General features: G+C 51.0%; 1 protein-coding gene across 2 annotated transcripts in view; it reads right to left on the bottom strand.

The window, feature by feature from the left end:
* ATP9A (ATPase phospholipid transporting 9A (putative)) overlaps positions 1 to 19,852 on the bottom strand; it is a 116,331-nt gene extending 96,479 nt beyond the window's left edge. Inside the window, exon 1 of one of the 2 annotated variants that reach the window (XM_070419755.1) lies at positions 19,731 to 19,852. In XM_070419755.1, coding sequence (XP_070275856.1) covers positions 19,731 to 19,798 — 68 coding nt within the window. In that variant the 5' untranslated portion in view covers positions 19,799 to 19,852. Of the gene's footprint in view, positions 1 to 1,062; positions 1,083 to 19,730 lie in introns of those variants that run through there. The other variant, XM_070419756.1, reaches the window with a different exon arrangement.
* Between the last annotated feature and the right edge of the window lie 1,063 nt (positions 19,853 to 20,915).

The following is a 20,915-nucleotide window of genomic DNA, read 5'->3' as shown; positions in this document are numbered from 1 at the left end:
GCTGGGAGGGCTGATGACTCTCTCCCAGGCCCCAGGCACCCAGCACGCGTGGACCTGCTGCCTTACCTCATGCATTTACAGTTGACCGAGGTCACTGGCTCACGGTTCTAAGACAGGTCTGGTGCCACAGCACCCAGCCAGCACCAGCAGCCCCCAAAATGCCAGAGAGTGGAATTAAGTGATTCCTCAGACACCAAAACAATAAGCAAGAACATCTTTAAAGCACTCAATGTGGGCCTGGTGGTGTGGTGAAGTTCTCAGTGTGACTTACTTCCTTTGGTGCTCACAGTAGGCCTACATGTGCCTTGGCCGGTTTGGCTCAATGGTTATAGCGTGGACCACAGGGTCTCAGGTTCAATTCCCAGGCAAAGGCACGTACCTCACTTGCAGCCTCGATCCCCGGCCTGGATCATGTGGGAAGTAACCAATCGATGTTTCTCTCTTTCCCCTTCTTCCTCCCTTCCACTCGCTGGTGTGGCTCAGTGGTTGAGCATTGACCTATGAACCAGAAGGTCAGGGTTTGATTCCTGGTCAGGGCATATGCCCAGGTTGTGGGCTCGATCCCCAGTGTGGGGCGTGCAGGAGGCAGCCAGTCAATGATTGATAAAAAAAAATATATACACACACACACACACACACACACACACACACACGTATTTTTTTTAAGGAATGCTTTGTTTTAAAAAAGAATGGTCCTACAGGTGGTGCTCACAGATGGAGAAATCGCCTCAGACTGTCCTACAGCTGGCCCAGCGGCCTGACCCACAGCCTTTGGAGACCTCAGCCCACGGTAGACTATGAAAGCCGCCTCTGGATCACCTAGACAGCCACCTAGAGAAAATCCAATGACAGGGGCACAGCAAGGGTCCCAGGGACACCTGGCTCCTCCCCCCACCCCACTGGTAGCCTTAGCAACGGCTAACACTGCGACTGTGCCCTCCATGGGCCGTGGGCCACATGGGCCACGGGCTTTGGGATCTCCGCACTCTACACACACTAACTCATCGAGTCCTGGACGTGCTGAGCTCCGTAACCATGCCCACGTCAGAGAAGTGCACTCACATGCCCAGGGTCCTACAGCCGGTAGTACTTGAACAGAGGCTGGCAGTCCTGCTTAAATCCACATTCTCAACCCCTCAGCGCCGCAGCAGCCTACCCTGGCCTTGGGGAGCCACCACCGTGTTAGTAATCTTTTTCCTTCCCAGATCCGGCTCCTCCCTGTTCCCATGGAGACCGGGGCAGCGCCAGGGCCACACGTGTCCCACCTCGGGTGTGGCTTTGGCGCTGAGACAGCCCCAGGACCAGGACAGCCATGGGAGGTGTTTCCCAGGAAGGTGCTGGGGGTCTGGGCAATGACAGCTCACAGGCGGACACTCACCAGGTAGCATGGTCCCACCTTTTCTGATGCTGGTGCCGCCGGGGATGCCACCCTGGGCTCCCACCGCCGTGCTGCCCGCCTACACCCTTGGCAGGGAAGGCGGACAGTCTGCTCGTGGCCCTGCGGTCTGCACACAGCTTTATCATGAGAAACGACGTGCAGACTTTCTTCTATTCATTCAACAAAGAAGGCTCAGCCTCTCAAACACGTCTTGCGTAACTACCAACGCACACCACCCCGAGGGGCTAAGGTCACCTGGCCCATCCACAGAGCATGTATTGTGTCCTCAGTCAACCACAGGCCGCTGTCTTCCACCCCCACCACCTCGCTCATGAATAAGCAGGAAGCCCAGTGGTGGACCGAGGAAGGAAAGCACATGTTTTTACTTCTTTCTCTCTCTCAGATGTTCCCAGTGTTGTGGGCATGCACTGAGCATAAGCAAAACTAGAATGGCTGGTGGGGGCATCGCCCACACCCGAACCCCAGTACGTTGGGCGATTCTGGGTCTCACAGGGAGTAAAACGAGGGAGGCCTTGCAGAAAGCCCTAGAACAGCCCGTGGTCCACTTAACCCACTGGCCTTAGAGTCTAGCATATGAAAATTCTCAAAAGGAATAAAGTTCACGCATCAAGACATCCTCTCTAGCCCGGCCAGCGTGGCTCAGCGGTTGAGCGTCAACCTATGAACCAGGAGGTCACAGTTTGATTCCCGGTCAGGGTGCATACCCAGGTTGCGGGCTTGATCTCCAGTGTGGGGTGTGCAGGAAGCAGCCAATCAGTGATTCTTTCTCATCACTGATGTTTCTACCTCTCTCTCTCCCTCTCCCTTCCTCTCTGAAATCAATAAAAATTAAAAAAAAAAAAAAAGAAAAGAAATCTTCTCTAGACTAAGTTCTAACTTATAATGGCAAAAATGAACTGAAATCATGTCATTCATAGGCATGCGATAAAAATACAGATAGGAGGTAACATACCTCAATGTTAACAAGAGGACAGAGGGCTTTCAATAATTCTAGCTGCTGCATCTTTAAGTTTTCTGTAACAGGAACCACTACTCTTTTAAAAAGAAATTATTATTTTCATCGTGGAAAAATAAAACTCTAGAGCTTGAAAGTCGCTGCAGGGCCCTGGAGCTGGGGAGACTACTCAGGCGCGCTCTGAGTGGGTGGGTCACTCCTGGGCCACGCCGGGCCTCTCTGCTTGGCAGGGCGTCGTCTGGCTTGCCCTGGTCCCCCAAGCTGCTGGTACCATCATTTGGCACAAAACAGCCCACTGCTCCTGAGGGTGTTGTTCCTGACTACCCGACAAAGGCCCGGCCCCAGTCTCCACTGCCTAAAGATGTTAGAAATCTTGGTGATGCAGCAGAAGTTGCTGGGAGCCCTGAGGAGTGAAACAGGGGCAGCTACAGCCAAGCAGCAAATCTGGGATCAATTTGACATCTGTGACCCAGGCCTGGGACAAGCTGCTTCTGTGGCTAATTCCTTAAAGCAACAGGCTGAGTGCATGAGAAAGGGGGAGGGAGGGGAAGGATGGAGGAGAGGGAGGGAGGGAGGGAGGGGGGAGAGGCCTCCCTTTTCTTTCTGTGCAGAAGGTTGTTCCGTTGCTTCTCTGCCTTCTGGCCCCCACACTCCGCCCACACCTGCACTGAGAGCTCGCCGTGTGCCCCGCACACCATCCACACCCCACATGAATTAGGAACACGGAGTCCCTTGGGGATTTTAATGTTTTCAAATAAAACTAAGGGCACCGGGAGCAGGCAGACCTGACTGAAACTGTGGCTCCTATTTTTCATCATTCAAGTATTTATTGAGCACCTACTACGTGCCAGAATCCGTGCCGAGCTCTGGAACATGTAAACAAGACAGAGGGAGGCGCTACTTTTATGTGCTGCTCTGCGGAGCCATGAGCGGACCTGTTTGATGAGAGTCCCACTGCAGATGGCGCTCTTCCCACCCCAAATAGGTGCGTGCTGGGGTCTCTGGGCCTGCATTCCCCTGTGTGTCTTTGGGGTGACTCTGCTTTGGAGGACCAGCCTTCAGAATGGAAACATTATTTAAAAAGTGAAAACAGGAATCAATTTGTGAAACTATAGGGCCCGGGTTAAGTCAATTAGCGAAGTCTTTTCAAAGAAATATTCTGTTGCCATTTAAAGCGTCGTTCACAAAGGACCTGGTGATACAGAAAAGGCCCTGCATTACAATGCTAAGTGGGAAAGGTAGGAAATAAAAACACACACGCTACATGGTTATCATTCGCAAGACAATGTAGGCCCAGAAACACAGCATCCGCTAAAGAGTTTGTGTTAGTTGTGGTTGTCTTTTTTTATATCTATATCTATGTGTTTTTTTATTGATTTCAGAGAGGAAGGGAGAGGGAGAGAAACATCAATGATGAGAGAGAATCATTGATCAGCTGCCTCCTGCATGCCCCCCACTGGGATCGAGCCTGCAACCTGGGCATGTGCCCTTGGCCAGAATTGAACCCTAGACGCTTCAGTCCATAGGCCAACGCTCTATCCACTGAGCCAAACCGGCCAGGGCTTGTTATTATTGATGGGGGGGGGGGGGGGGGGGAGAGAGAGAGAGAGAGAGAGGGAAAGGATGGGGTGAGGGGGAGACATCGATTTGTTATTCCACGTATTTATGTGCCCTGACCAGAAATCAAACCACAACCTCTGTCTATTGGGATGATGCTCCAAGCCAGGGCAGCTGTGGTTTCTTTGAAGGGAAAGTTAACGCCAGGATTATATTCAGCGCTTTTCTCTGTTCTCCAGTTTTTCTTTAATACACATGCACACATGTAACTTTCATATTTTATACTTATAAAGTACAAATAAATATAAAAATATATATTACATTAAAATTTGATACATAAAATTGTATATAATTAAGAACTATAAACACATATAAATGTTGAGAGTATAAATAAACTACAGTTTTTTACTGTTTCCCTTTAATTAAACTCCTCAAGGACAGGGTGCTGGCTGCTGAGGTGTGATTATTTTGCCTGGCTTACCTTCAGGTTTCACATGATTTGGCTAACCTGTATCTCAAAACTTAACCTCAGGCCCTAACCGGTTTGGCTCAGTGGATAGAGCATCGGCCTGCAGACTGAAGGGTCCCAGGTTCGATTCCAGTCAAGGGCATGTACCTTGGTTGCGGGCACATCCCCAGTAGGAGATGTGCAGGAGGCAGCTGATCGATGTTTCTCTCTCATCGATGTTTCTAACTCTCTATCCCTCTCCCTTCCTCTCTGTAAAAAATCAATAAAATATATTTAAAAAAAAAAAAAAGACAAGAAAACTTAACCTCAGGTCAAGAAAAAGGAAGCCTCTCTCACATAAATCATAAGGAAAAGAATGCATGTCTTGCGATACTACTCTGTTCCCACGAGGACGGCTGAAATGAAAGGAGACAGACGATACCAAGTGTCGGTGAAGATACGGAGCGACAGGAACTGTCCCCGATGGGGACACACCACTGAGTACTAACACGTTGGAACATTATCAATTTCTACTCCAGCTTACTCAAATACACCGCAGGGCCCAGCCAAACCACACAGTACATGGACTCCAAGATACGTTCACAGCACACTAATGCCAGAGCCAAACCTGGAGACAGCCCCAGGGTCCAGCAAGAGGAGAATGGACCGAGAGGTGACATGTCATACAATGGCTACATGTGGCCACAGGGACGAGCAAACTGCAGGGTGGGGTAAAAGTAGGTTTACAGCTGTGGGCACACTTTTAGATACAGAGTTCATGCTTTTATTATTATTTATTTACTAGAGGCCCAGCGCTCGGAATCGTGTGGCCCTGCCCACCCACCCACCTTCCCACTGTGCTCCCAGCCACGCCTGCCTTGCCACACCTGCCCGCCGCCCCACCGCCCGCCGGCTGCCAGCCTTGCTGCGATCAGAGCCTGTGGGCCATGGGGGAGGGCCCGAGAGGTGCTCCATGCACCTCATGGTGACCGGTCGTTTGGTTGTTTTGGTCGTGACGTCTCCTGACCTTTTATTATGATGATTATTTTCCATATGAACAACGGTGAACTGACTTTGGCCCCACCCTGTGTAATACGCACGCAACGCGGTCTAAGCTTACAAACAGAACATGGAGCCGGTAAAGCCAGCCACCAGGGAGCACCTGCTGCTTGATGCATCTGTTCACAATCAGGCCCAAGGAATCTCTGCTGTTAGCAGTCAGGTCTAGTTAAGGGGGGTGGGGGGGTAGCGAAGGGGGGTACAGGGGACGTTCTGAGTAGTGGCCTGTCTCCTTAGCCGCAGCTGTTACAGGAGTGTGCTCACGTTATGAAAATTCACTGACTGCATGTATGAGTGGTGCTCTTTAGTGAGTGTGAATGTATATGTATATGTGAGTACATGTGCATAATCTTTTTAAAATCAGCTTATTTAGGGAACGGAATCCACAGGTGGGACAAGTGGTCTTTCCTGTTCACTACCTGGTCCTTTGGTTTGCCTGGACAGGGGTGTCATCCTTGGAAGAAAGCCTCTAATTGCCTTTCATTTGGGGAGTAGGAAAATGAGGAGAGAAGATTGGGGGGAGGGGGGGGGTGAAGTTCTCCAGTTTTACATTTTATTTGAATTTTTATGGAGACTGACTGTATAAATGCTAAAAGGTATTCATCAGACTCAAATGACTTCCTTTTACAGGGTGAGGACAAACATTTTAGAAACAGGTGTTCTGTCCTTACCCCGCCCCCACCCCAGCATGAATGTGTCTCATACAAAGAGGGTGAGAAAAAAAACACTGATAAATAAGTGACTCTGAAAACAATTACCATGTTTCTAAAGAATGTATACTTACTAGGATAATTTGAAGTTTCTAGAACTTTCCTGTCACATCATAATGTCTGCTAATTATCAGCTTTCACTGCGAATAACAGAATACACACATACTTACCTCCAAAGCACAGAAGCCTGCAAAAACCCCAACAAAACCGCCTGCTCTGAACGGACGGCACAGGAAAACTCGCATAGGAAAGGGCGTGGAGACCAGTGGCAAAAAGCACTTTGCTGCCTACGTTCATCTGAAGGGAAAATGAGTTTTTTAAAACACAGAAATGAGTCTTGGTCCTTCTAAAGCAAAACCATTCTAAAGGGGAAAGAACCCTCTGTCCCTCAGGCTGCCACCGGTAGGAGGGCTGCCAGGCGGACTGAATGGGCGATCCACATGGAACTCAGAACAGTGCTGGCCGCCTACTGAGTGCGGAGCGGCGATGCGGTGCTCAAAGTTCATCTACCCCAAGCCTGTCTCACTCGCGGGGGTGGCCCGCCGGCCCCAGTCTGACATACTTGACCTGCACCGTCCAAGTGTCCAGAGCTAACAGCCACCACACAACGTGCAGCTGCAAAGGCGACAGCTGTAAGCTCGTGGAGCACAGGGAAGCACCTGGGGGCTGTGCCAGGGCTGCGTCCCCCTGCAGCCCGTGGAGTGTTTTAGGTTAAGGGGCGGGGGGGGGGGCTCGGGGGGAGGGTCAGCCCCAGCCCCAGGACTTTGCAAGATGCTTACAGAGCGCTCAAGACTGGATTGTCTAGGGCAGTGGTTCTCAACCTTCTGGCCCTTTAAATACAGTTCCTCATGCTATGACCCAACCATAAAATTATTTTCGTTGCTACTTCATAACTGTCATGTTGCTACTGTTATGAATCGTAATGTAAATATCTGATATGCAGGATGGTCTTAGGCGACCCCTGTGAAAGGGTCGTTCGACCGCCAAAGGGGTCGCGACCCACAGGTTGAGAACCGCTGGCCTAGAGAAAATGGCTGAAGGGCTCATGATGATTTATTAGCAACACCAAGCGAGACCACACCTGCGACGTGGCCACGAATGAGGTGCTTTCTGTGGCTGCCACAATCGAAGAGCACAGGCTGGGTGCTTACCCAACAGAACGCTATTTTCTCCAAGTTCTGCAAGTCCAAGATCAAGGTGTAGGCAGGTCTGGGTTTTCTGACACCTCTCCCCTGGGCTGGCAGATGGCTTCCTTCCCACTGTGTCCTCAGATGGTCTTTCCTCTCTCCCTGCCCTCAGTGTGTCTTAATCTCTCTTCTCCTGAATGAGGGCTCACCCTAACAGCCTCATTTTAACGTAACCCTTTCTTCAAAGGCTCTACCTCCAAACACAGTCACGTTCTGAGGTGCTGCTGGGAGTCAGGACTTCAACATTTGAATTGGGGGCGCCTGGGGGGAGAGGGGTTACAAGTCAGCTCATACCACTTCCCGAATGGTCTCTTCCAACAGCTCAAGGCTTCCATCCTTATTAAATCAGAAAGCTGACCTCATAGATAAGAACAAGAGTCCAAACATGAATTTCTTGCCCAACCGGTTTTTCTTTCTTTTTTTTTTTTTTCCTTTTTTAAGACTGGATGAGTCACCTTAAAAAGACAATAAGGAACAGAACAACAAGAAAAGCCCAGAGTAAGTAGAAGGAAGGAAATAATAAAGATTAGAGCAGAAATAAATGACATAGAGGATAAAAACCAGTACAAAAGATCAATGAAACCAAGAGCTGGTTCTTTGAAAAGATAAACAAGATTGATGAGCCGTTAGCCATCAAGAAACAAAGAGACAGGATCCAAATGAATAAAATCAGAAAGAAAGTGGTGAAGTAACAACCGACACCACAGAAATACAGAGGATTGTGAGAAAATACTATGAACAACTATATGCCAACAAGCTGGACAATGTGGAGGAGGTGGACAAATTCCTAAAAGAATACAATCTTCCAAAACTGAATCAGGAAGGATCAGAAAACCTAAATAGGCCAATAACAACTGATGAAATAGAAGCAGTAATCAAAAAGCTCCCAGCAAACAAAAGCCCTGGTCCGAATGGCTTCACAGGGGAGTTTTACCAAACCTTCAAAGAATACGTAACACCTATCCTCCTCAAACTATTCCAAAAAATCCAAGAGGAAGGAACATTTCCAAGCTCTTTGCGTGAGGCCAGCATTATCCTAATTCCAAAACCAGAGAAAGACACTACAAAGAAAGAAAACTATAGGCCAATATCCCTGATGGACATAGATGCTAAAATCCTCAACAAAATATTAGCAAATCGGATCCAGCAATATGTTAAAAAGATCATACACCATGACCAAGTGGGATTTATTCCAGGGATGCAAGGCTGATACAATATTTGCAAATCAATAAATGTGATACATCACCATAAACTAATTGAAAGATAAAAATCACATGATCATGTCAAAAGGTGCAGGAAAAGCATTCGACAAAATCCAACACCCATTTTTTTGAAATATATTTTATTGATTTTTTTACAGAGAGGAAGGGAGAGGGATGGAGAGTTAGAAACATAGATGAGAGAGAAACATCGATCAGCTGCCTCCTGCACACCCCCTACTGGGGATGTGCCCACAACCAAGGTACATGCCCTTGACCAGAATCGAACCGGGGACCCTGCAGTCCGAAGTCCAACGCTCTATCCACTGAGCCAAACCGGTCAGGGCCCAACACCCATTTTTGATAAAAACTCTCAGCAAAGTGGGAATAGAGGGAGCATATCTCAACATGATAAAGACCATATATGACAAACCTACAGCCAACATCATACTCAATGGCAAAAACTAAAAGCATTTCCCCTAAGAACAGGAACAAGACAGGGATGCCCACTTTCACCACTCTTATTCAACATAGTACTGGAAGTCCTAGCCACAGTGATCAGAAAAGAAGAAGAAATAAAAGGCATCCAAATTGGAAAGGAGGAAGTAAAACTCTCATTATTTGCACAGGACATGATTTTGTAAAATCCTAAAGACTCCACCAAAAAACTACTAGAGTTAATAAAGGAATTTGGCAATGTAGCAGGATACAAAATCAACACCCAAAAATCTATGTCTTTTTTATACACCAATAATGAATTCTCAGAAAGAGAAACTAAACAAATAATCTCATTTATCACTGCAATAAAACATTTAAGATACTTAGGAATAAACTTAACCAAGGAGGTAAAAGACCTACACTTGGAAAATTACAGGACATTGAAAAAAGAGATAGAGGAAGAAATAAACAAGTGGAAGAACATACTGTGTTCATGGATTGGTAGAATTAACATCATTACAATGTCCATAGTACCCAAAGCATTCTACAGATTCAATGCAATCCCTATTAAAATACCAATGGAATATTTCACAGATCTAGAACAAATACTCCAAAGATGTATATGGAATCAAAAAAGACCCCAAATAGCCATAGCAATCTTAAGAAAGAAAAAAGTTGGAGGAATCACACAATACCAGATATCAAGTTATACTACAAAGCCACTGTCATCAAAACAGCCTGGTACTGGCACAAGAATGGCATATGGAGATCAATGAAACAAAACAGAGACCCCAGAAATAAACCTAAGCCATTATGCTCAATTAATATTTGAAAAAGGAGGCAAAACCATACAATGGAGTCAAGACAGTTTCTTCAATAAGTGCTGTTGGGGAAATTGGACAGATACATGTAAAAAAAAGGAGACTAGACCACCAACTTACACCATCCTATATAATAAAAGCATAATATGCAAATCAACCAAATGGTGAAACGACCAGTCAGCGGGGGGCGGGGCTGGCAAGCAGGCGGCGTCAGGCCAGACGTGTGCCAGCGGGCAGAGGGAGGGAACAGCGATGGGGGGAGAGGGGAGGCCCGACCAGTGACGGCGGAGGGGCAATGCAGGGGGCTGGCACTGTCCCCTGATTGGCCCGTCCGGTCGCCTCCCGCAGAGGGAGGCTGGGCGGCAGCGGCGGGGTGATGGGGGCGATGCCATCCCCTGATCAGCGGCCTGGTCGCCTTCCGCAGAGGGAGGCCAGACTATGGTGGGGAGCAGGCCTAAGTCATCAGTAGGACATCCCCTGAGGACTCCCGGACTGTGAAGGGGCATAGGCTGGGCTGAAGGACACACCGCCCCCCCTCCCCCCGCACGAATTTTTGTGCACCAGGCCTCTAGAACATAATAAACTCAAAATGGGTAAAAGACTTAAATGTAAGTCGTGAAAACATAAAAATCCTAGAAAAAGCCATAGGCAGTAAAATCTCAGACATCTCTCATAGCAATATGTTTACCGATACACCTAGGCAAAGGAAGTTAAGGAGAAAATAAACAACTGGGACTACATCAAAATAAAAAGCTTCTGCACAGCAAAAGAAACCATCAGCAAAAGGAAAAGGGAGCACATTATATGGGAGAACATATTTGGCAATGATACATCTGATAAAGGGTTAATATCCCAAATATATAAGGAACTCCTATAACTTAAAAGGAAGACAAACGAGTGGTTAAGGCCTGGGGTAGAGGGCGGGGTCGGGCTGGAGAGGGTCAATGGGCGAAAAAGGAGGATATATGTAATACTTTCAACAATAAAGATTTATTTTTTTTAAAAAAGGAAGATAAACAATCCAATTAAAAAATGGGCAAAGGACCTAAATAGACACTTCTCCAAAGCAGTCACACAGATGGCCAAGAGACATGAAAAAGTGCTCAAAGTCATTGATCATCAGAGAGATGCAAATTAATACGACAATGAGGTATCACCTCATACCTGTCAGACTGGCTACCATCAACAAATCAACAAACGACAAGTGCTGGAGAGGATGTGGAGAAAAAGGAACACTCGTGCACTGCTGGTGGGAATGCAGACTGCTGCAGCCACTGTGGAAAACAATATGGAGTTTCCTCAAAAAATTAAAAATGGGCTCTAGCTGGTTTGCTCAGTGGATAGAGCATCGGCCTGTGGACCAAAGGGTCCTGGGTTCAATTCCAGTCAAGGGCATATACCTTGGTTGCAGGTTCCTCCCCGGCCTGGCCCTGGTCGGGGCATGTGCAGGAGGCAACCAACCAATGTGTTTCTCTCACATCAATCTTTCTCTCTTTCTCTCTTCCACTCTCCCTAAAAATCAATGAAAAAATATCCTCAGGTGAGGATTAACTAAAAAAAAAAAAAAATTTTTAAATGGAACTGCCATTTACCCAGTGATGCCATTTCTAGGAATATATCCTAAGAGACTCAACAAAACAATCAGAAAAAAATGTATGCACCCCTATGTTCATAGCAGCACAATTTACAATAGCTAACATCTGCAAACAGCCCAAGTGCCCAACAGTAGATGAGTGGATAAAAAAGCCATGGTACATTTACACCATGGAATACCATGCACCAGTAAAAAAGAAGGATCTCTTACCCTTTTGAGACAGCATGGAGGGACCTGGAGAGTATTATGCTAAGCAAAATAACTCAGACAGAGAAAGACAAGTATCACATGATCTCACTCATATGTGGAATCTAGTGAACAAAAATAAACTGATGAACAAAACAGATCCAGAGACATAGAAGCATGGAACAGACTGCGAAATCTCAGAGAGAAAACGGAGGTGTGTGGGTGGGTGGGTGGGAAGAGATCAACCAAAGAACATATATGCATAACCCATGGACACAGACAATAGGGTGGTGAAGGCCTGGGGCGGGGGACAGGAGCAAGCTAGAAGCAGTCAATGGGGGGGGGGGGGGAGGGGACATATGCAATATTTTCAACAATAAAGATTTATTTTTTTTAAAAAAAGACAATAAGGGACATGGCCACTCAGTGCACATTCATTCCATCAGTCCAGTAGTTCCTAACAGGTACGAGCTGGCCAAGTCCCACTGCCCACTCCTCGCCCCCCATGTCTCCCTCCCAACCCAGGGGACACTTGGCGATGCCTGGAGACATCTGTGTTGTCTCAGCGGGAGGGAGGTGCTGCTGCAGCCAGTGGGTGGAGGCCGGGGATGCTGCTGAACATCGTACAAGGGGCAGGACAGCCCCACACCCAGAATGATCAAACCCTAAACGTCCACAGTGCCGAGGCTGCGCATCCCCGAGGTCTAACCAGGCCAAGTCTGACTTCACCCCATCAGCAGCCTGCCCGGTGCAGGTGGGAGACCCTGCCAGGCCCAGCTCCCTGAGGAGGACACTGTCCACACGTCACCCTGCTTCTTCCTCAGGGAGGGCAGCCAACAGAGATCTCACTGGGAGGGGGCACCAGCGCCCGCCCCCCTCCTCCCGATTCCCACAGAAGCCTTCCTTTCCATGGGACTCCTCCAACTGGACTCTCCCATAATCCCCTCAAACTCTTTAGCCGATGATAGAAACAACATTAAGATCCCCAATCAACCTGGGAAACTAACTATTGGGGGTTTTTTAGGTTGGTTTTTTTTTTAGTGTGTATCTTTTTTAATTTTTACTTATTGATTTGAGAGAAAAAGGGAGAAGGGGGGGGAGAAGGGAGGGAGAGAGAGAGAGAGAGGGAGAGAGAGACATCAATTTGTTATTCCACTTATTTATGCACTCATCGATTGGTTCTTGTATGTGCCCTGATCAGGGATCAAACCCGCAACCTTGGCGAATTGGGATGATGCTCTAACCAACTGAACTACCCGGCCAGGGCCTAATCATTGTTTACAAATCATGTTTTTCTGATAACATGGCAAAATAAAAGTGTTTCAATCTATTAGCACCACCAGATTCTCCCGCAGCAATGATACTGTATTTTTAGGCAGACAGCATCATTGCAGCCTAGGCCACCGCTTCCCAAACATCAGGCGTGACTTGGGGCCCATCCACAAACCGCATGAGCTCCTACTGACTTCCTGCTTTTCTCTGAGTTGCTGCTCCTTTTTACTTACACAAGAGGAACCTTCCTACCTGAACTACAAGGAGAAAACAAGTATCACTTGGGACAAACAGAAGGAACCATAAAAATAATTGCTAACCTTTCAGTGTTTGGCCCTGAGCCTGGTTCAGAGATCTTTGGGGAATTTCCCCACAGGCCAACCTTTGAGTCCCTGTCTCAGTCCCTCAAAGGGTCACGAAAGGAAGAAAGCCGACCCGGCTTAATAAATCAACACCCCCTCTAACTCTTTAGGGGAAAGTCAGCGACAAAATCCTCACCACGACCCTTTTTCTTTCTAAATTAACCCACAGTCCACTCACTGTCATGAGTGAGGCCAGAGACACTCGGTGCCCATTTCCAAAGGTGGCCATAAGAAGCGGCCAGCCCTAATGAATGGTATTCGTCATTTGCATCTGGGTAAAGGTAGTGAAAGAACGTTCTGAAAAGGAACACACAAAAGCCTGAAGAGGGATTGTTCAACGCCTGGCCTCCTCCTTCTGACTTGTGTGCCTGGCTGAAGTCACGGTCAAATGGCCTCCCTCTTGCCTTGGGGACTGGCACGCAGGCCACCCCTCACTGGCCTTCGTCAGGAAGCCCTGGCAAGCCTGGCTCCTATACACACGCTTCCGCATCCCTGCGTGGGTTTGTAATTCTACTGCCTCTGGTGTCACTCACTGCCTGTGTCAGTCAGCCCAGGGCAGGGCCCAGGGCAGGGGTTCTGTACCAGACACAATGGCACAAGTACACACAGCTGGGCTGGCAGGGGACGCAGAGAGCATTTCCAGATGGGCCACTGCCAAGGCTTGTCCTGGCTGTTCTCGTCCAAGGGAGCGAGGAGCTGTTTATGCAACTGTGCGTTCCCCTCGGTCAGGGGAAGAGCTGGGTCTCTGCACTTGACCCACAAGCAGGGTTCCCCATGGACCCCCCCGGGCACGCCCCTATCCGCTGTAAACCTAACCCCACTCCACCGTGTCAATGGGAAGACACTGGAAAACCGCACACGCCTGTATACAGTCATTCCTCATCGATCGTGGTTTTGGTATTTGCGAATTCCCCCTCTGCCTCGAAGGGTCAGTTCCAAATCAGCACCCACAGCACCCTGGTGGCCACTTACAGGCGTGCAGGGTGCAACACATTCTAATCGCCCCACCCACATTCCCAGCGGGGGCCGGGGAAGGTGACGCCCTGCCTTCTCTGGGCTCTCAGGCAGCACACGTGTCCTTTTCACTGTCTACTCGCAGGCACCAACCTCCGCATCTTCCCTGGGAGCGAGAAGTCACTGCTCGCTGATTCACGGCTGGCAGGGGCCTCACAGGACGTAACCACTGTGACGGACAAGGGTCAACGGTGCTATATGCCTGATACGGCCTCCACCGTCTCCGAAGAAAAAGGGCACTTTAATCCCACAAATCAGAAGCGGCAGCTTCAATGAAAAGCTCAGACTTTTAGATTCAATTATGTATATCTGCAGGAAGAGCTCCCTACAGTGGCATTATTTTCTTAGCTCCCATAAACGGTGCAATCCAGATCACAGACCCCACCCCTGGCCTGTTGCCGAGGGCGGCCACCGAGAAGCACACGCCTGCCGCTGCCCAGTCACTAGGCCAGTGATGGCGAACCTTTTGAGCTTGGCCTGTCAGCATTTTGAAAAACGCTAACTTAACTCTGGTGCCAAGTCACATATAGAAATTTTTTGATATGTGCAACAACCATAGTAAAACAAAGACTTATATTTTTGGTATTTATTTTATATATTTAAATGCCATTTAACAAAGAAAAATCAACCAAGAAAAGGAGTTCGCGTGTCACCTCTGACACGCGTGTCATAGGTTCGCCATCACTGCCCTAGACACTTAATCTGAGATATGCGACAAGTATCCTGTGGGCATTTTCCAGCCAAGTTCTTACTCACCGACACCTTCTACAAAATCTAGGAAGAAGAGATGTCATCCACACGGGGCCCCGCCCGAGCCTCCAGACTGAGAGAAGAACTGTTTCTGATGTTCTCCAATGACTGCTTTGTGTGGATGATGCCCAACCACACAGGCGCTCTTACAGAAGAGGAAGCTGAGCCCAGAGGAGAAAGGACAGTGGCCTGGAGTCAGACCAGCAGGAAAATGACAGCGCTGATACGTGAACCTAAGTCTGTGTGGCCTTGGAACCCAAACACTTAGCCACAAAGCCAGGAAGCCAGCATCCCATGCTGGGTGTGTAAAATGAGGGCCTATGGCCCTAACCGGTTTGGCTCAGTGGATAAAGCGTCGGCCTGCGGACTGAAGGGTCCCAGGTTCGATTCCGGCCAAGAGCATGTACCTTGGTTGCGGGCACATCCCCAGTAGGAGGTGTGCAGGAGGCAGCTGATTGATGTTTCTCTCTCATCGATGTTTCTAACTCTCTATCCCTCTCCCTTCCTCTCTGTAAAAAATCAATAAAATATATTTTTTTTAAAAAAATGAAGGCCTACGCCCTGGTCAGTGTATCTCCGCTGGTGGGAGGAAATGTCCCTTACACCAGAAGGTGGTGGGTTCCGTTCCTAATCCATGAACATCCCAGGTTGCAGGTCTGATCCCCCTTCGGGGCATGTGCTGGAGGCAACTGATCGATGTTTCTTTTCCCTGCCTCTCTCTCTAAAAATCAATACATAAAATATGTAAATAAATGAAATGATAGCCTACAACATTCTTACCTTTCCTCTCCCAGCAGTTTTCAAAATGTGATATACCTTGACAGCCACTCCTACATTCTCTATCCTGCGGTCATTTTGCAAAATGTTAATGCACTGTTACTGGAGGGAGCATGAAACACACACACTGAGAAACGGCATGGGGGACACAGCTGCTCCAAGAGACCCTCCCCACTTCTCCTCTTCTGGCGTCAGGCTCACCTGCGTTCTCATCCGTTTCGGCCATGCATTTCTGGCCCCAAATAATGGCTTACTCTTTCCAGGCCTCAGTTTCCTTATCAGTGAAACACGGATAAAAATTAAACCCATGTCCAAGGGCCGCTCTGCAGCAGGAGTGAGGAAACACTAGGTCAGAACAAAGCACTGCAGATCCTAAACATCCTCCTCAGCTGTCAGGGTACGAGGCACGCAGCACGCCCATTTAAACTCTGCCCCCTCGAGCCGCGAGATGCCCCTGCTGCACCCACAGGCTGGTGGCCACCGTCGCCCCGGCGGGACGGGAAGCCCAGTGGGAGAATCAGTTCCCCAGGCCTCTGGGACACACCCTCTGCGTTGGCCTCCCCTTCCTGCTGTAGCAGATCACCACAAGTGCACTCTCGTACAGTTCTGGAGGCCAGGAGTCCTGAGTGGTCCTGGGGGGCTAAAGTCAAGGTGCTGGCAGGACCAGGTCCTTCGGAGGCTCTGGGGGAGAATCTGTTTGCTGGACTTTTCTGACGCCGCCCCCACCCCACCCCGGGCTCCTTTCCTCGCCCGCCTTCCCCTCCAGGCCAGCAGCCTGGCATCTTCCAGTCTCCCTCCAGCTCTGAGACTCACTCTCCGGCCTCTTTCGAGGACGCTGGTGACTGCACTGGGCCCACCCGAGTCATCCAGGATAGCCTCCCACCTCACGGTCACCTTCATCACACCTGGAAAGGCCCTCTGCCCCGTGGACACCTGGGAGGGCGTTATTCTGCCCACCACACCAGTCAATACGAAGGTGCACTGAGTGCTTCGTCTTCTAAACTTTACGTGGGCTGAGTCTCAGAACAACCCTGCAAGGGATGTGTACTTGTCACTGCCACTCTATGATGAAAAACCTGAGAGACCCAGAGAAGTAAAGTAATTTTCCCAAGTCACACAGCGAGTAAGGAGAGGCGGCTGGGCTCGAACCCAGCTCCTCAATTCCCAAACCCACGCTTGTCACAACCGATCTCTGCTGTTTCACCAAGAAGAAAGGAACTCCATTCAGCCAGAAGCAAAGCACATGACGTCAGAAACTGGCTCCCAGTGACACAGGGCAAATGCCTTGTTTCTAAAACCTCAGCGACAGTGTTTTCAGCGGCAGGATGTGGAACCTTCTCACGAGAGCATGAGAACTGGGGCCACGGGATTCCTTCCGCAAATCACTTTCACCTCTCGGCAACGTGACATCATCAACGCTGAGTGACGCTCTGTCTCCCTGGACTCCTGGCTCCTATGGTTTTGGGTTTTTAACCACAAAACCCCCCAACCACCCCGACAGCTGAGAGCCAGTGGGGGAAATGAGCTGACTGGACTCGAATTCAGCCCCTCCCAAGGACCACCTCTATTGTCTCCAGCAAATTATTTAACACTTGTGAATCTCAGTTTTCTCGTCTATAAAATGGGGACATTAATTCCCCAAACTCACAGTCATTGTGAGGATTAAAACAGGACCATTTAATCCCCGCCAGAGCCTGACCTCTCACATATTCGTTTCTTCTTCCTTTAACTCTCCCCCCCCCCCCGGCCCCCCACCGAGTTATATTTCAGGAAGCCTCGCGGTCCAGCTGTTATTCCAAAGTACTTCTATACACCAAGATCCCCGCCTCCACATGCTGCTTCTAAAGCTGTAGACTGAATACAAGACCATATTTCCAAGTGCCTGGCTCCCCGATACATGATTTGAACCTGAATCTGTGTCACTGTTTAGGAAATAAATTAATTCCATGGTGACAAATTCTAAAGGAGGTGTGACACTCCACTCTACTATCCCACAGAAATCTTTTTTAACCGCCTGTACCACTCCCTCTAGATCCCCACAGTAACAGTGCATATTTCTTTCTTGGTAACTACCACTTTTATCTTTATTTTTTTATTACTTGAGAGAGAGAGAAAGACAGAGAGAGGGAGAGACAGAGGGAGAGAGCGAGAGAAACACTGATTTGTTGTTTCACTCATTTGTGCATTCACTAGTTGACCGGGTTACAGGGATCGAACCCCCAACCGTGGCTTCTCCAGACTATCACTTTTGAATAATCATGTGCATTTTCTCTCATGCACTGAATCAGAGGTTCTCAACTATGACTGCAGTTGAAATCATCTGGGAGCTTTGAAAAATTAAATACATGCCTGGGTCCCACGGCCGATTCTTATTTCTGAGTCTGAAATGGGGCAGGGGCTGGACCATCCCCAGATGGCTCCCATGCACAGACAGGGCCAGGGCACCTGCACCTGCTGGGCACGTCTTGTTTATTAATTCAACTCTCCATCCCAGTCACCTGGCAGGGACCGGGCTCACAGCAGGCAAAATGTCACAATTGTTTGCAGCATGAATTAATAACTAAACTTTAGAGCCCACTGATCGTAAAAATTCGCTGAAATATTTACGAAGGGTGTATATTGCATCAGGCACTATGCCAGGCACAGAGCTCGAGTTGACATCACTCTTTCGCCGGGACTGGTCAGGAATAAAACACGGAACAGCGAAGGAAGGGGTGGAGGGCTGTCTGTCTCTGGGTCAGGCCACCCTAACCCCATCTCCCTTTGCATCTTCCCGGCAGTCCTCAACCTGGCTGAACTGTTTCCTCTGTGTTACAACAATGGGGCCTCCTCGCCGGAAGATTCAAGGAAGGCAGGGACAAAGACCCCACAAAATGGCAGCTGGCATCAGCGCCCCCCCCCCCCCCCCCCCCGCCAATGTACACCTGATGAAGCCACCCTAGGCGTTTACTCTCCCCACCCCCTGCACCAAGCATCTGACGCTGCGTAAACCACGGCCACAGGGAGGTGCCCAGAAAGGACAGGACAGGACACCAGGGGGAGGGCTGGTCCCTGGCGCAGCCCCGCCCAGCTGCCGGTCTCAGCCTTCAGGGGCCTGGGCCTCACCTGGGCGGCCGGGGGGAGGGGGGGGCACATTTCCAGACCCCGCCGCACCCCCAAGAACTGATTGACGGGTCTGAGCTGAAAATCTGTATTTTAGCCAGCTCCCCTCAACCTCCAGCCCTGGGTAAATCTGTCGCAGTTGGTGCCACGGTCCCTCAAAACCTCAACAGGTCATTGCCAGCCTCCCAAGGGGAAGACCCAAGGGCGCAAAACATCACCCCGGCCCCTCTCCAAGGGAGGAAAGCCCGCGCCCGGGCGCCCGGGTCTGTCTGCCGCAAAGCGCCGCAGGTGGCTGCCCCGCCTGCCAGGGGCTCCTTCCCTCAAGGTGGGGAGCGGGGAGGGGTCCGAAATCGGCCGGTTAGAGCCCCTCCCACCCTCCTGCGGCGGCCGGTTCGGGTCCACCTGGGGCCGGGCGCCGAAAGGGGCCGTTTTGGAGCTGGAACCGGAGGCGCTGCCGCGGGACCCCGGGCGGGCACGGGAGGAGCCGTGCCCCACCCCAGGCAGCCGAGCACACCCCGGGGTCCGAGGACTGCTCCGCGCGCAGAGCACGGTTTCGTATCAATCCCGGCGACGAGGAGAAGCCAGAAAACAATAAGGCAGCCCAGGCATGGCTGCTCCCAGTGCACGCGCCGTAAACAGCGCCGGGCGGGCCGGCTCTCGGGGTTTCTAGAGGAAGGTGCCCGGGGCGCGAGACAGCCCGGCGCTCGGGCCCAGGGTACGGGATCGCGCGGGGGACCCGACCCGGGCTGGAGCGGAAAGGAGCCTCGCCCCGGCCGCCCGCCTCCCCGGCCGCCTCCTGCCCGCCTCCCGGGCCGCGGGCTCATGGCGCCGCGCGCGGCCAAGCTGTCGGGCCCGGCCAGGCTCCGCCGCGCGCCCGCCAAGGCGGCACGGCCCGCTCACCCGGTGCGGGGCCTGCTGTCCATCCGCTTCTTCTGGCGCACCGGCTGCAGCGGGATGTTGTCCGTCATGTCGCCCGCGCCGCCCGCCTTGCCTGCCGCGCCCCCCGCGCCGCCTGGGCCGCCGCCCGGTCCGGCCTCCGCGCCGCCGCCCGCCGGCGCCGCGCCGCCCCGGGGGAGGAGGCGGCGGCAGCGGGCGGGCCGGGCCCGCTGCGAGGGGGCGAGCTCGCGAGCGCCGGGCCACGCGCGGAGCCGGCCGCGCGGCCCGACCGACGGACACGGGCGCACCATGGGCCCGAGCTCCGCGCTGCGCCCACTCGCCCCGCGACGCGCCGGCCACGGAGGGCGGCCGGCTGGACCCGCGCCGCCGCCGCAGTGTCCCCGGCCCGCGCCGCGCGCCCCCCACGCGCGCCCACCCGCCCACGCGCCCCCCGCCCACGCCCGGCCGCGCGCGCGCCCGCCCACCACCCGCCCACCAGCATCCGACAGTCACCAGCACACACGCAGCCCCCCTGCCAAGCTCACCCATCACATTAAATACATTGTTTCACATGCTCACTCTCTTTTTTCACATGCTCACTCTTGCACCAACATGCATTCACACGCCAGCCCTACACACGCTCTCATTCTCACCTGCTCATTCCCCACCATCCGACATTCACAAGCACCCAGCATAGCTTCCCACCTCACTCCCAACGCTGACGTTTACAATCACACATGCACACACCCCAATATTTACAATCACACATGCACACACCCCAATATTCACCCTCATGTGCCCATCCTGGATCTCAGGCCTCACTCATGTGTGCCCCTAGGAATCACAGTGGACACAGGGGCACACCCTGCCTCACTTCCCCGCCACCCTTCACTCACTGTCACTCTCCCACCTGGATCCCTGGGAGTCACAATCACACTCGTGCACACACACAAACCTGCACGCTCTCATTCTCACACTTCCTCCACGAACTCTGGGGCTCACACATGCGCCCTCTCACTCATTCAGACATTAACCACACCGATTCACATCTCACACCCCCAACTCCTTCACCCAGACCCTCAGCCACACTCACTGGCTCACACTCTCTCACAGTGTCTAAGGCCTACCAACTTCTAAGGGCCTGATAAAATGTTGAGAACAGAAAGAAAATGAATAGTGGTGGCCCTGGTCCGTGTGCTCAGTGGTTGG

The sequence above is a fragment of the Myotis yumanensis genome, unplaced genomic scaffold (genome assembly GCF_028538775.1).
Source record: "Myotis yumanensis isolate MYYU_CA2020_CCGP unplaced genomic scaffold, mMyoYum1.0.hap1 SCAF_7, whole genome shotgun sequence".
NCBI classification, from domain to species: Eukaryota; Metazoa; Chordata; class Mammalia; order Chiroptera; family Vespertilionidae; genus Myotis; species Myotis yumanensis.
This window is presented reverse-complemented; position numbering and strand designations above follow the sequence as displayed.